Source organism: Neoarthrinium moseri (genome assembly GCF_022829205.1).
Source record: "Neoarthrinium moseri strain CBS 164.80 chromosome Unknown scaffold11_Wmoseri_CBS_16480, whole genome shotgun sequence".
Taxonomy (NCBI): Eukaryota; Fungi; Ascomycota; class Sordariomycetes; order Amphisphaeriales; family Apiosporaceae; genus Neoarthrinium; species Neoarthrinium moseri.
Window position 1 is genome coordinate 192,145 of NW_026055125.1, and position 13,712 is coordinate 205,856.

General features: G+C 54.2%; 6 protein-coding genes across 6 annotated transcripts; 3 read left to right on the plus strand and 3 right to left on the minus strand.

Annotated features, from left to right (window-relative positions):
- Positions 1–112: 112 nt before the first annotated feature.
- On the plus strand, positions 113–1,294 carry JN550_004185 (uncharacterized protein; the record flags this gene model as incomplete). Its single annotated transcript, XM_049315673.1, has 1 exon — positions 113–1,294. The coding sequence occupies one exon, from the start codon at positions 113–115 to the stop codon at positions 1,292–1,294; it is 1,182 nt and encodes a 393-aa protein (XP_049173723.1).
- A 492-nt stretch (positions 1,295–1,786) lies between these two features.
- On the minus strand, positions 1,787–3,534 carry JN550_004186 (uncharacterized protein; the record flags this gene model as incomplete). The annotated part of the gene is made up of 3 exons (XM_049315674.1): positions 1,787–1,882; positions 2,063–2,877; positions 2,928–3,534. 3 exons carry the CDS (start codon positions 3,532–3,534, stop codon positions 1,787–1,789), a joined length of 1,518 nt encoding a protein of 505 aa, XP_049173724.1.
- Positions 3,535–5,889: 2,355 nt separating this feature from the next.
- JN550_004187 (uncharacterized protein) lies at positions 5,890–7,587 on the minus strand (the record flags this gene model as incomplete). Its single annotated transcript, XM_049315675.1, has 2 exons — positions 5,890–7,444; positions 7,502–7,587. 2 exons carry the CDS (start codon positions 7,585–7,587, stop codon positions 5,890–5,892), a joined length of 1,641 nt encoding a protein of 546 aa, XP_049173725.1.
- Positions 7,588–8,675: 1,088 nt separating this feature from the next.
- JN550_004188 (uncharacterized protein) lies at positions 8,676–9,347 on the plus strand (the record flags this gene model as incomplete). The annotated part of the gene is made up of 3 exons (XM_049315676.1): positions 8,676–8,782; positions 8,844–9,176; positions 9,245–9,347. 3 exons carry the CDS (start codon positions 8,676–8,678, stop codon positions 9,345–9,347), a joined length of 543 nt encoding a protein of 180 aa, XP_049173726.1.
- Positions 9,348–10,281: 934 nt separating this feature from the next.
- On the minus strand, positions 10,282–11,031 carry JN550_004189 (uncharacterized protein; the record flags this gene model as incomplete). The annotated part of the gene is made up of 3 exons (XM_049315677.1): positions 10,282–10,485; positions 10,665–10,739; positions 10,945–11,031. The coding sequence occupies 3 exons, from the start codon at positions 11,029–11,031 to the stop codon at positions 10,282–10,284; spliced, it is 366 nt and encodes a 121-aa protein (XP_049173727.1).
- Positions 11,032–12,396: 1,365 nt separating this feature from the next.
- On the plus strand, positions 12,397–13,653 carry JN550_004190 (uncharacterized protein; the record flags this gene model as incomplete). Its single annotated transcript, XM_049315679.1, has 3 exons — positions 12,397–12,587; positions 12,648–13,350; positions 13,417–13,653. The coding sequence occupies 3 exons, from the start codon at positions 12,397–12,399 to the stop codon at positions 13,651–13,653; spliced, it is 1,131 nt and encodes a 376-aa protein (XP_049173728.1).
- Between the last annotated feature and the right edge of the window lie 59 nt (positions 13,654–13,712).

The window sequence follows — 13,712 nt, forward strand, 5'->3', positions numbered from 1 at the left end:
TACATCATGATCATGCCCACAGAGTCTTCTTGGCTATTCTGAACTTAATCAATCGTGACATTCCTTTATATTGTTTTATTACCACTGCACTCGGGGTGGTTGGAAGCCAATCATGTGCAGCGAGTGGCACGGCGCAGGCACGCCAATGTCTCGGTCATCGAGCGCCTCTTCTGTGCCCGACGAAAGATATCATTACGGCAATCAGATTTACGTTGAGCGGGGGAAGCGGCCTTTTGTCAACTTCGAATACGTGGAGCTGCCGGACGAAACCGGCTTCTTTCCTCAACCAAAGCGCCCGCGATATATCAACGCTGCTGCCCATGAAAGAGCCCGTGAGCCGCCATTCTTCATCCTCAGAGAGGCAGGCCAGTCAAGCTCGTCTTCCGAGTTTGCCTTTGACGATGCAGACCAAGTTGCTAGGACGCCCTCGCCTGCGCTGTCCGCCAGGGTTTCCGACAATGAGGCACAGGCACACCGCCATTTCCGCGCGGACCTGCGTCCGACTTCCATGGAAAGGACCTCGTCAGGCTTATCGATTGCGTCTGACGGCAAGGAGCGCGAAAGCCGCTCCAACTACTCCGATATGCGGAAGGATGAGCAAGCTGCCAGCAGGGTGGAACGGCACTTTGCCCATTACCATTCGCGGGCCCGAGACTCCAAAGCTGAACGCATCCTGAAGAGCCTCATCTCCCCGAGGTCAACGCCCGGGGACGAGTTTGAGATCGACAACGCGGCCCTGCAAAGCATCTTCAGCGCTGCAAATGAGGTTTTCTTCCACGGATCCCTAAAGAATCGGGTGAGATGGGACTGGTCCGATGGCTCCAACATGAGTTATCACACTCAGATCATCGGCACAACAGCCCTACGAGTGGCTCAAGATGGGGGATTCGAGACACTGATCGTATTGTCGAGTCGCTATCTCAAGGACAGACGATATAACCGGCGGCTGCTCATATCGACGTTTTTACATGAATTGATTCACAGCTACCTCTTCATCCGCTGTGGCTTCAAAGCGAAGCGCTTCGGGGGACACACCTCCGGCTTCCACCGGATTGCCAGGCTGATCGACGAGTGGGCCGGTCCGGATACTCTCTTCCTAAGCAACATGGAAGCCGATCTCGACGACTTCCGGCTTGCGAGCGGGAATCTATCCTGCGACGACATCCCCAGGAACTGTGGCATGCAGTGCTCGGAAGATGTCAACGGCCATCGGCCGGCCAGCGCGCCGATCCGATGGCCTGATCTACGTTCATCGGACCAAAGATATTACGGAAATACTTCTGGTCCGATATAGTTCGCTTCGATATAAGAAGCATTTTATCACGTTCAAAAGTTGGCCAAACTTTCATGGTCTCTCCTTTATCAAGCATGGCGAGGGCGTCTGGTATCAAAGGGGGTTGTTGCGATTCATGACCTAGGATATGTATGGAGTATAGGTTTGGTGGCTCATGCGGATGTGTTTCTCTAGCCTATAGACTTTATGATGACCATGTAGCCTTGCTTTCTATCTTATTGTAGTAAGGACTCAAGACGGTTGTGCGAACAAAGTCTAGTTACTTATGAATAGCCGGCGGCTGTCTGGTGTGAATAGATATAAAATGGAAACTCATAGAGTAGAGAAAGATCTCAGTACGTATGCCTTTCAATCGATTTCGCATAGTGTATAGCCCCATGCGCTACACCCTTCACTCGAAACACTCAGCACACAGCATAATAGCTGAGAGGTCAGGCCACATCCTCGTACTTGAATGGGTTATAGGGTGCTGCGAACCAGTCTCTGTGGCTCTTAGTAGGTTGAAATCATCTTGGCTCTCAACCTGGCGCCATATAGCCAAATAAGCAGAGGTGCCGGGAGCCCGATAACGAGGCTCATAAAAGCCAACTAAAGAGGTGCACAAGAAGTCAGCAACACAGTCCGTTATCATTCATAGAAAGAAAGGCAAGTTTCCGTCAAGTATTTGGATTTGTCTCCAAGATGCGGATTCGGCGTTGCCGTTGATGAACATTGTACCAAATCAAAGAAGAAGAAAAAAAAAAAGGGTTGACCACACTCCATACTTACAGTGCTATTGCCCCAGCCATACCCTAGAGCACTATACATGCTGGGGACAAATAAAGGGAACAGGAAAGCTGTCAAGCTACTCAAGAATTGATTTGCAGCCATGGCGCTGCTCGTGTGCTCCGGGAACGAGTCAATGACATAGGCCTGTAAAGGCATGCCTTTGATCTGGAAACCAAAAGTGCTGACAAAAATGGCAATGTCGACGACGATCCAGTGTACAGTGTACTGAGCCGTCCAGCCGTATACGAACAACCCCAGCGTGCCCAACAACACGGCAGGGAACACGAGAGGGATACGATACTCGGGCATATGCTCATCAGTGCCGGCGCGTTTGAGCATATACTTGAAGAGGCAGTCCATTACTGGGCCTCCGAGTTGTGATCCGAGGATTTCTCCAAGAGCAATCGCAAGATAATGCAGGCCGCTGATCTCGACGGATTGGTGGTATTGGTCGGTCCAAAGTGCCGAAAAGCTAGACAGCACGATGTAGAGGATACCATAGTAGAAACCCGATATCACCGAAGTCAGCTGCGTTATTTGGTTGAACGCTAGAAGGCGAATGGGGCGTGTCAGAGCTCGCCCCAAGATGGAGACAACTGATTTCTCCTCTTCAAGTCGCTCATACACCGTGCGGTATTGCTGGTTTCCCGTTTCCCGACGCAGACGCTGCGCTCTCCTCTTAAGGATAAGGGGAGCGAAAGTTTCCCGAAACGTGGTGAAAGAGACGGCTATCATAACCGCCTGAAAGATGGACGTAGACCAGAACATCCACCGCCAGGTCGTGCGAGCCGCCATGAATCCTCCAATAATTGGTCCTGGCATAAATTCAGCACAAGAACAAGTTTTTTCCTAAGATGAAGCTTACCAACAGCAGCGCCCAGCAGCGGGATCAGAAGATAGATGCTCAGTGAGCGGCCACGCTCCTCAGGCCGCCATACATCTCCAAGCACGCCTCCTGCGAGGGCGTAGATTGAGCTGGCGCCAAAGCCAGCCAAGAAACGAGAGGCAATCAGTAGCTCTTTAGTATTCGTGAAGCCACAAGCAATGTTCCAGACCAGGAACCAAATATTGGATGCATGCAGGACCCTCTCCCTACCGTAGATCTCGGACAACGGCCCAATGACCAGCGGGCCAAATGCAGTCGCAAGGATGTAGATGGACAGTGCCATAACCGACTCAACTGTGGTCATGCTCAACTCAGACGCGATCAGCGGAAGGGCCGGCGCCATGATGGTCGAAACCATGATACGGTTGAATCCGGTCGCGGAGAGTACGTCGGTCACAGCCCATTTGCGACCCTTCGGCCAGTGCTTAGGATTGTCGGCATCAAAGGGCTCGTCAAATGCGACGAGGTATGGATCATCATCCCGCTTGGCCTCGGCTGGTGCTGGGACGGGCGCCAATTCGACATCCGCGCCGCCAGGAGGTACTATATCATCGGTTGTCATCTTCTTCTGGTTGTTGGGTATCATTGTGCTTCTTGGGCCTGAAAACTTTGAGTTGAGGGTAAGGCTGAGTTTTAGTAAAAGTTCAGAACGTAATTACCATCCGTCTTTTCCGCGCTTTATATAGGTGAGGTTGATGTATGGATTGTATACTTTGGATGCCAAGCAATCTTATCTGATCCTGAGATAATCAGTAACCCCTGCGGAAACCGGGGATATCACCAATAGAGCCATCCTTCGGCTCCAGGTTCAGGCAGCCGTTGGCGCTAAGCGGGTTTGTTGATGGGTGTGCCTGGTCTCAATACTAGGGTAGCGGGGAAACGTGCCGGATAGAAATACCTCGCAGCTTAACTACTGGCCGGTTTTGTAGGCTCATCCATGCGATCAAGTATCCACCATGAGTCATTGATAGACGTTCGTTTGGCAATGCTGACAGTGTTCTGATCTCCGAGCCGAACGAGATTTTGCGAGCCGACGTAGTGTCATGGCTTATGGAATCATGAAGGCTTGGGGGCCTGCTGAATGTGCTGGGGGTGAGCGGCAGTATACATTAGTCTTTGAGAAGGCGATACGGATAGCTCAATTGCGAACTTGAGTAATAGGTGATTCATGGCATTGTTGCTTGTCTCGAGTTGCAGGGTTGGTATGAAGGGATGTCTATCGCTTCATGAGATGAAAATTCCTCTCTAGTTATTGCCAGCCAGACGTCACAATGTTGACTGCATGGCTTTTGGACTGTCTGGTTCTATAAAGAACAAGATTTCTGCTGAGGCAAATAAAGTATTGTCTGAAGATTACTGATGACCAAATGTTTGGTAAGGTCAGGGATATTTCTCGCGTATCGCCAGCTCTGGTTCATATCACGCAAATGTTGGCGGTGTATCTGAGCATCATGAAAGACTCCGACATCTATACCGTTCTAGACGTAATTGGTGGTTTGAGTTGATAAGAAACATGGCCAGTCTCACAAAAAGTCATCAAGCTGTCTTGTTAGACATGCCTCAAGAATATTCTCGACCTGCGAACACCTGAGATTGTTGAGAGACACCGTGCCTATAAGATGACCGTGAAAGCCCCCAGAAGTGTGTAGTGATCTAGCCATCAGAGACATCTCGCTGACCAAACAAAAACTGAAAATGGCACCAAGAAAAGGCAACAAGAAAGTACTGCGGTTCCCTCAACACAAGAGAGACACACCGACTTGCCTCCATCTCGAAACAGTATCATATTCTGCGACTGACCTCTGTATAGGAACTATCAGTATATTTCGATGAGACGACAGCCGACTCAGCACCACACAAGGTCTCACCAGAGGAGCTCTTGCCGCCGAGTTCGGTGAGAATGGGTTGGTGTACAGATTCAGGACATTGACGCTCAAGGAGGTCAACACAGAGATCCGCAGGCTGGCAAAATTGGTCGACGAGTTTTCTTTCGTAGCTCCCTCATGAGGCCTGAAAAATGCTACCTCAAAAGACCTCACCTTCTATGCAAATGAGCAAGCCGCCGATGCAGATTCTCCAGGGGACTAGACCAAGTTATGGGGCCGGGAATGGACCACAGGCGCAAGCCAGGAGATGAAAAGCCATATTGGAATCTTGGGCTCATCCCACGGTGTGCGGCGCGAACTGTTCGGCATATTTGAAACCCTCGTACATGAGCTTGTGCACAGTTGGTATGGAATTCACCTAGTAGAGGAAGAAAACCTTGAAGGGCACGGGGAATATTGGCATGATCTGTTTGGCGCCACTGCCATGACTATCAAGGAGTGGCACCCCAGCTTAAAGAGCGCTGGGGATGACGATGGAACTTGGAGACCACCCCTCCAGTATCTTCTCAGAGTCAGGCGAGGGGATTCAGCCTTCCATGAAGCCAGGAAAGTGCAGGGCGCTGCGCGTAAAGCTGTTTTCTGGAAGGCATTGTCGCGGAACCTCCCACCAGACATTGGCATGTATCCCCTACCGTCAAACTGAATCCGGTCACTTTGGCCGATGAGGATGAAGTTGGGAAAACAACCTCACGTAGGACGTGTCTGGTCAGAAGGAAGTGGCTCCGGAGCTTGATTGTATCAATGACGATGGAGACCGGATGAGGGTGGTAGTGCGAGTTCCGCTTCTTCGAACCGCTGCAGGGTTTCTTACCTAGATAGAACAGCGGGGCATTTATAGACAATAGGCCATCTAGCGCAAAGCAATCGGTTGAGTATTTCTCATTATTACAAACAAACGTTATGTCTGGGTATGGGCTGCCATGTAGGGTATCCCCGTCCTCGTGCCCAAGCCACGAGTATGCCATGCCAATTATATGCAAATAATGCCAAGTGATGCAAGCTCTATATGCTTCCTGGGCCCTTTCCCCTCCATCGTCTATTGCTCCTGGGCAATTCTAAGAACCGGGTTTATAAACGCCGTCCTTGCAAAGCAACACTACATTCTTGAAGAACCGCCTCCATTCCAGAGGGTCGCCCTTCACCTTCACGAACCGCACCTCCAAAAGCTCCTGTGCCTCCGGCAGGTGATACTTGTCTACAACAATCTCGCCGTGTAATCCCTGTCGTCGGCCGTCCACTGTCTTGACCTTCAACGTTGTTACGTGGTCACCCTGCCCAATGTATGGAGCCGCCGACGCGAGAGGGACGTTTAGGTTGTGAAGAGCGCCACTAAGCATCTGTACAAGAAGCTGGGGCGGCATATGCGAGAAGAAGCGCGTGAACGCGTGTGCCGGGACAATGTCGCGGAACCGCTGGGCGCGCTGCGTGAGCGTCATAGGCACACCTGGATTCTGGGAGAATTGCGACATGGAGGGTTCGTCGGCTAGAGCTTCAAAGAAGCCCCCGCCCTGCGTCTGAGGATAGGTGACGGCATCTGTGCGAGCAGCAGGCTGGGTAGACGACATGGCAGACACACCCATAGACCGTAGAGTTGGTCTCTCCCAGTCGAACATGGCATCGTTGATGGGTGTCTCTGGCTGCGTAGCCGAGATTTGGAAGTCACTTGCAGGGCCGGAATCTACATCCATCGATTCAGGTTGCGATTGCCGCTGAGATGATGAGGGCTTCTGATTAAAGTCAATGTGAAGGTTCTCCAGCATCTGGGTTGCCAGATTCAGGGGGTCTGCGATTTGACCGTCTGCTGCCAGATGCTTGTTGTGCCGCGTGAACCAGGGATGCTGGCGGATCTGGGCAAATGAAAACCGCTTGGATGCGTCCACGTTCATCATGCCTCGTAGCAAGGATAGGGCATCCGCTGGTATCCTCTGCCATAGGCCGTCGGAGCTTCGGCCATTGGTTCGAACGTACTCCTGAAACTCCCAGCTTGACGAGGTTGGTTCGTCCCACGGTGTGTTGCCAACCAGCAGCACGAACAGGATGACGCCACAAGACCACATGTCAACCGAGTCCGGCAGGTATTTGATCACCTCACCGGATTTCTTATCCGGCCGGCCTGCTTTCAAGACCTCGGGGGCAATGTAAGGGGGGCTGCCGCACATAGTGGAGCTCTGCTTCCGTTGGCCCTTGTACTCGAACATGGTGGCCATGCCGAAGTCTGCGAGCTTCAGGTTGCCGCTGTCGGACATGAGGATGTTCTCGGGCTTGAGATCGCGGTGTGCCACCCCCTTGCTGTGCATGAAGCTCACACCGCTGATCAGCTGCAGGAAGTACAGATGGGCAATATCCTCTGTGACGCCCACATCGGCCTCGATCTTGTCAAAGAGATCGCCGCCCTCGGCGTACTCCATGGCTATCCAGCGCCAGACTTGGTCCTCGCCCGTGGCAAACCACTCGATCACGTTGGGGTGCTGGCCGATGTGCGAGTGCAGCGACACCTCCATGGCGATCTGCTTGGCGGAGATGCGGCCATGTTTGACGGCGTAGCCCTTGTGAATGAGCTTGACGGCAAAGACGGGTGTAGTCGAATCCAGAGGGATTGCCTTCTTTATTCTGGGGATCGTGTTAGTAATAGTCCCCACTAAGGCGGCGGAGGGGCCATCTTCTTACGATGCGTAGGCTCCCCTTCCAATGGTCTTGGAGACTATGCGGAAGGGGAGGTCATCCGGCAGAGGATCCAACTGAGACTGTTGCATCGTGGTCAGTCCGAGTGCTCATGTATTCCCACTTTGGTGTATATCGAGATCAGTAGGTGCGGTACACGACACTCCATCAAAGTCCACGCACAGTGGTCAGAGAGGTGCCGGTCATGAACATCCGGGATCACTGAGTCTAGGGTAGTGCAGGCCCGAGCGCTGAGTCTAGGGACCAGACAGTAGTCGGCGAGCTCTCATCTCGCTTCCCGTTGGTGATGCTATGCTTTCAGTTGGGGGAGAAAAACGCGAAAACTCACCATGGTGATTCATGGCACGCGTCGAGCCGCGACGGTCAATTAAAGTCTGCCGGCACTCGTGTTTTGTTTGGAGAGGTGCGGCAACAGTCCCAAACGATTGGCTGAGCGGGGGGCCTGGAAGGGTGCCGTACAGGGGTGGCCTCGCCTGGAGAGCTGCCTGAAGCGCCTGGAGCTGGAGGCAGGGTCCCTGTCAAGCGGGGGGTTAGGGAACTAAAGGTAGGGGGGGCCACCGCCCACAGGGTCGCAACCATCTTATCGCCGTTGCCATAGGCCACTCGTTGTTGACAAGCGATTTCAACCCGAGAGACCGACGACGACCAAGCGGCTTCGTCGCTTTCCAACCCAACCTCCACTGCCGTTTTTCTTTACGTTGGTGCAGCTTCCTGTTTGACAGCCACGAGCAGTTTCTGGACCCCGTTCCGGTTGATACCCTTTGACTTTCCATCTTCACATTCCCTAAGAAACACAGCTTCCCAAGGTTCGTACGTTCCACACTACTCCAAGACAGGCTGCATGATATTCCGAATAGGAGGAGGCTGTGACACTGCCTTTCGCTGATAGAGCCACTGTGATTACAACCACAGCAGTGTCTCATGGTTTCCTCTGTATCATCAATTGATCCATCTCAGTTTCACAAAGCTAACCGCACAATTGACATTCCAGAAGGGCTTTCCGTTCCAGTTTTCTCATTCGTTTCCCGCCTTGTCCCAACCAGCCACCAACCCGAATCCAAGACCTTTGTCTGGATTCTTGCGACCAGCCCCATTCAAGGTTCACAAGGCCACTATAGTCCTCACATCCCCCCCGGTTGTGGAGAGGCATACTGTCAACATGGATTTCTCTACGGAAAACAGCCAGAACTCGGCTCCTGGCAGCGTCCAGGCCGCTAAGCTTGGCGGCTCGCGCAAAGGACCTGATGCTCAGAGCGTGACGAAGCGGTATGTCGGCGACCTTTGTCCAGGTCCCTCGAGGGCTTCTCGCTAACGGAAACCTCCCCAGGTTGCAACCAGAGCTTATGCAACTCATGACTTCGCCCGCCCCGGGCGTGTCAGCGTTCCCCGGTGCCGACGGCAACCTGATGACATGGGCGGCCACCATCGAGGGGCCCGACGACACGCCGTACTCGGGCCTGACCTTCAAGCTGTCGTTCGCCTTCCCCAACAACTACCCCTACGCGCCGCCCACGGTGCTCTTCAAGACGCCCATCTACCACCCCAACGTCGACTTCTCGGGCCGCATCTGCCTCGACATCCTCAAGGACAAGTGGACGGCGGCCTACAACATCCAGACCGTGCTCCTCAGTCTGCAGAGTCTGCTGGGAGAGCCGAACAAGTAAGCCCCCCTTAGCCCCCGCTGCCTACTTTTATGCCTTGCACATGTAGCTAACACGCACCCCCCAGCGCATCACCACTGAACGGAGAGGCCGCCGAGTTGTGGGACAAGGACGCCGAGGAGTTCAAGCGGAAGGTCCTCGGCCGCCACCGGGACGTGGATGACGATTGAAGTGTCTCTTCTCTCTCTCGGAGTTGTGTGTGTATAACGAACGGCTCGATCCACTTGGCTGAGTAGCATGTTACTAGGGTTAGGCGGCAGCGGGTGTTGCAGCCAGCATCGGAGAACCGGAGTCAGCCGTGCTTTCATCAAGACGGGGGGAGTGACGGTGGACAGTTGTGAATTGGGTAGTTCCCATCACGCCTCGTCATGTATAGGGTCTCCCGTTGGCTAAGGGGGTATTTTGCATTCATCCGTTCCATTGGTTATCTCTTAGGGCTGGGGGTTAGTATGGTTCTCGGACTCTGGGTATAAAATAACCCTCCCGAGGTAGATAGGAGCCGGCAGCTGGCCTATCAAATCGATGATTGTCATGACAAGGAAATATGACTTTGATGGTCCGCCAGAGATGAGAACTTGACGGCTGTGAGAGCTGGGCCTCGAAGCAGAATCGCAGACCTACGCACGACAATACACAGTGGCCACCAGCCACCTGATGCGAGAAAAGGCCACACCCAACGGCTGAGAGGCCAATTTGCTGTTGCTGTGTTCATTCGTCCATGAGAACATCCAGGACCCCTGCCAATGCCGAAACTGACATGGGAGTCGGTTGGTCTTCACCGCGATGGATTTCCTTCTCGTTCCGGGCTTTGCAATGAAGCGTCACAGGGCACACAAGACGAGAAACCCCGAGATGCCCGGCTTATCACAGTATTATATGGCGTTCACAGCGTCTCATTCATTTCAGACTAGGTGAAGCTAAAAAATCCGTTTGTCATGTATCAAGCCAGGTGGAACTCCGAAACCATGCCCTTCCTTGAGTGACTCTTTCGTGGAATCCATCCGACCACACATGAAGCGTACGCTCAAGTCGAGAGAAGAAACCCAAATTTTTTGCCTCGCCCTTCGCCCCGGAGAAAAAGTGTTCGTCGTACGGGAACACGATTTACTCCTCGACAACCACCGTCACCAGGCCCTTGGGGTTCTTGACGTTGACGGCCTGAACGTAGCTGTACAGCTTCTCCTTGGCATCCTCCTCGTCGTTTCTGCGGCGGCTGATGCGGACGCGGATTCTGTAGGGGACACCCTTGATACCCTGCTCCCACACCTTCTTGTTGAGCTGGGGGTCGATGCGGACATCAGAGGTTTGCTGTGAGGAGGGGTATGGTTAGCATGCGTTGACTCGGCTTCGGCTCATGTGCTCGTGGATGGGCGCGTGTGGCAGGTTAAGAGGGGGTCGAGTCCAGACAGTCGAGACTGCGGACTGCAGACCGGGAACCATCATGCCGGGTCGAGGCTCGGGATGTGGATTTGGGTGGGCAATCGTACCATGGCCTTCTGGGCAAAGTCCTTGATCTCCTTGATGGCACGGGGAGCTCGCTTCTTGAAGGTGACACCGTGCATCTGCAAAAAGAGTGGTATGTATGTCAGCAAGTTGTCCTGTCCCAGTGTGCGCAGACAGCATTTTCGATCTCCTGCCCGCCCTGGGCTCGTCTCCCTCCTCTTTTTCCCCCTTCCTTCTCTCTCTCTCTCTCTCTCTCTCTCTGTCGTGCTGTCCCGCTCGTCGTGGCGCTGGTGGTTGTGGGTGTGGGCAGAATCAAGAACATACCCTCTTGTGCATGTGGATGGTGTACTCGCGAGCGACGACCTGGTCGATGGCCGACTTGCCGGCAGGCTTCTTTCCCTTGGAAGACATCTCTGGAAGCGTAAAAGTCAACAGGGCGTGTCAAGAGGGGCGGAATGGCGGACGAGGCCTTACTGCAGGTGTGGTGATGGCTGTTCTGTTAGTTGTCGAAAAATGCGCCGGGTCGGGTGGTGAGCAAGCAAAAATGAGGAATATCTCAAGAATTGGCTGTGGGAGCTAGAGGGCAGAGGGAAATTTTCGGCAACGCAGCCAATCATGTGGGGTGGCTGCCCCATAGAGCCCTGAGGCTTGGGATTGGATCCTGGCTGGCTGGTCACGCTGGCCAAGCCAGAGCCAGTCAGGCCAGTCTGGAGGGGGGAGGGCCTGTGCTTCGGGATGGAGGCACCCCGGCCCCTCACCTCCTCCGGTGCCCTCTGCCGCGCACTGAGCTTGCCAGCTGGCACAGAGTCCAGCCAGATGCAGCCTGCCACCAGTAGCAGTTCCAAGTATGGATGAGAGTCGGTCCGAGGCTTGCGAGCGGCCTCACAGCAGTAACATTGGAAATCCACACCTCGACTGGAGACAAGCCCACTTATTGGCCAGCCGCAATTACATTGTATCGATTCACGGGGGGAGAGAGAGAGATGGTATGTCTTGATGATATGCTGTCGGCGCGGCTAACAATCCGTCTTGTGCATACTTGGTACATGCATCACGTATTCCGAGATTTCCACGTGATACAGCATCCGATCAGAACAGCAACTTGTACCTAGGTAAGCGTAGACATGCCATAGTTAGAGCTGGTGTGGCTTGTGTGCCTGCGAAAACAGCGCTGGGAGCCCCGGGAGCCCGTGACAACGCCCCATCTGCAGGGGCTTGCCTGTGTCTTGCGCGTTGCCCCAGCCTCACAGCAATCAATCAATCTCCTGCAAGGGGGAACAACCGGGAAGTGCCCATCACGTCTGCACGCCCAGCAAACACGGCACCCGTTCATTTGCCTGGCAGGCTGAGACTGCCTCTGTCCTCCGTTCCCCATCGACGACGTCGCTTGCCAAACCATCCCGCTCGTTTGCCGTCGTCCGACTCCAACTTCGGCGCCGTGCGCATCATTCACTCGCTCTCACCCCTTCTCCGCCGCTATTCACCACCGTCGCCGACGTCAACAGACGACGTCGACACCGAGAGCATTTTCCTTCCGCCATCCTGCTGTCAAGGCAATCCTTCTCCCAACTCAACCATCGTCGACCCCCGTTCCCGGATCCGTCCTATCGAGCCGTAAACTATAAACAGACGCCTCGCGCCCTGACGCGATAAGCCCTTCGCAAAGTTTGGAGATCGAGCCTCCCGCACGGGGAGAGCTAGCTCCCATCCCAGACCCTCGAGTCGAGTTTATTCGCCCTGCCCGACGACGAGAACAAAACCACCCTGTAGCCCACCATGGCCTTCTCAGGACACAATCCGCCTGAGCCGTTGGCGCCCAGTCCAACCCCGGTCCCAGACATGTATCGGAACCGCCTGCCCACGCTGTTCGAGGTCCTGAGTCGCCGCACTCACCCTCCCGTTGATTTGTTCTCCTTCTACATCTACATGCGAGACCAGCAGCGGTCTGTGGACTACCTGGACTTCTGGTACGTTTCCTTTATTTTGGTTATTACAATAAGTCTCGCCGTGGATCTGACATGACGCAGGCTCGACGTCGCCCAGCACATGTCGCTGTGCCGCCATTTTGTACGAGAACTCCGCAGATCTGTATTGGTTGGGACGCCGGACCTTGAGAAGGATGACAAGTCGAAGCGGTCTTCCATGGCCCTGGAAGCCATGGGCGACTTGGGCGGCTCCACGGCCGGCCCCTCGCACTTTGCAACCGAGAAGGAGAGAGACCAGAACGCCCAGATGTCGGCCTACCTCCGCGAGCAGCCTGCGACACCTGGCCTGCACCACGACTCCCCTGCTAGCAGTCAGGAGCGTCGAACCCGTGCCAGCACCCAGCTCAGCACCCCCCGCCACATGACCACCGACTCTAATTCACCCGCCCACGCTGTTGCTAGAGAGGATATCCGGGCGAGCGCCGAGAAGATCCTGTACACCTTCCTGCTGCCCGGTGCTGAACGTGAGATCACCCTGCCAGGCTCGATCACCCAGGACATCACAATTGCCATTGAACAGGATGGACGTGATGACCCTGAGGTGTTTGACGTGGCTAAGGACTATGTCTTCCAGGCGATGGAGCGTGATGCTTTCCCTGGTTTCCTGCGGGCCCGCGCCCTGGGTAACTTGATCCCGCCCACCATCGTCGCTAGGCTGATTGTCGGCCTGATTGCCATGTTTGGAGGCTTCTGGACGGCATTCATTCTCATCTTCCTAGACCGATCAAGAACCACTCGGTGCTGGGTACGTTGGCTTCTGTTCCAAAATCCATCGTTTGTCACCATGAAATCCATGCTAACAGCCTAATAGGTGATATTGCCTTTCACGATTGGCGTTTACCTGCTTGCCTCCTACCAGTACTCCTTGGATCCGATTATGGCTCTCCTCGGCTATACCGAGTACACGACTTTCCACCTCTCACGTATCCGAGAACCGTATGTCCGCAAGCTGCTTATCAAGCGCTCCTTCATGGTCATCGCTGCGACGGTTCTCATCGACGCTGCCTTGTGTGTGCTGTTCATCCTCGTCCCAGGCAAACGACTGTAGCCGCGCCTTGAGACGGCATCGCGATCCTCTTCGCGCTGGGCTCAACTGCCCACACATGC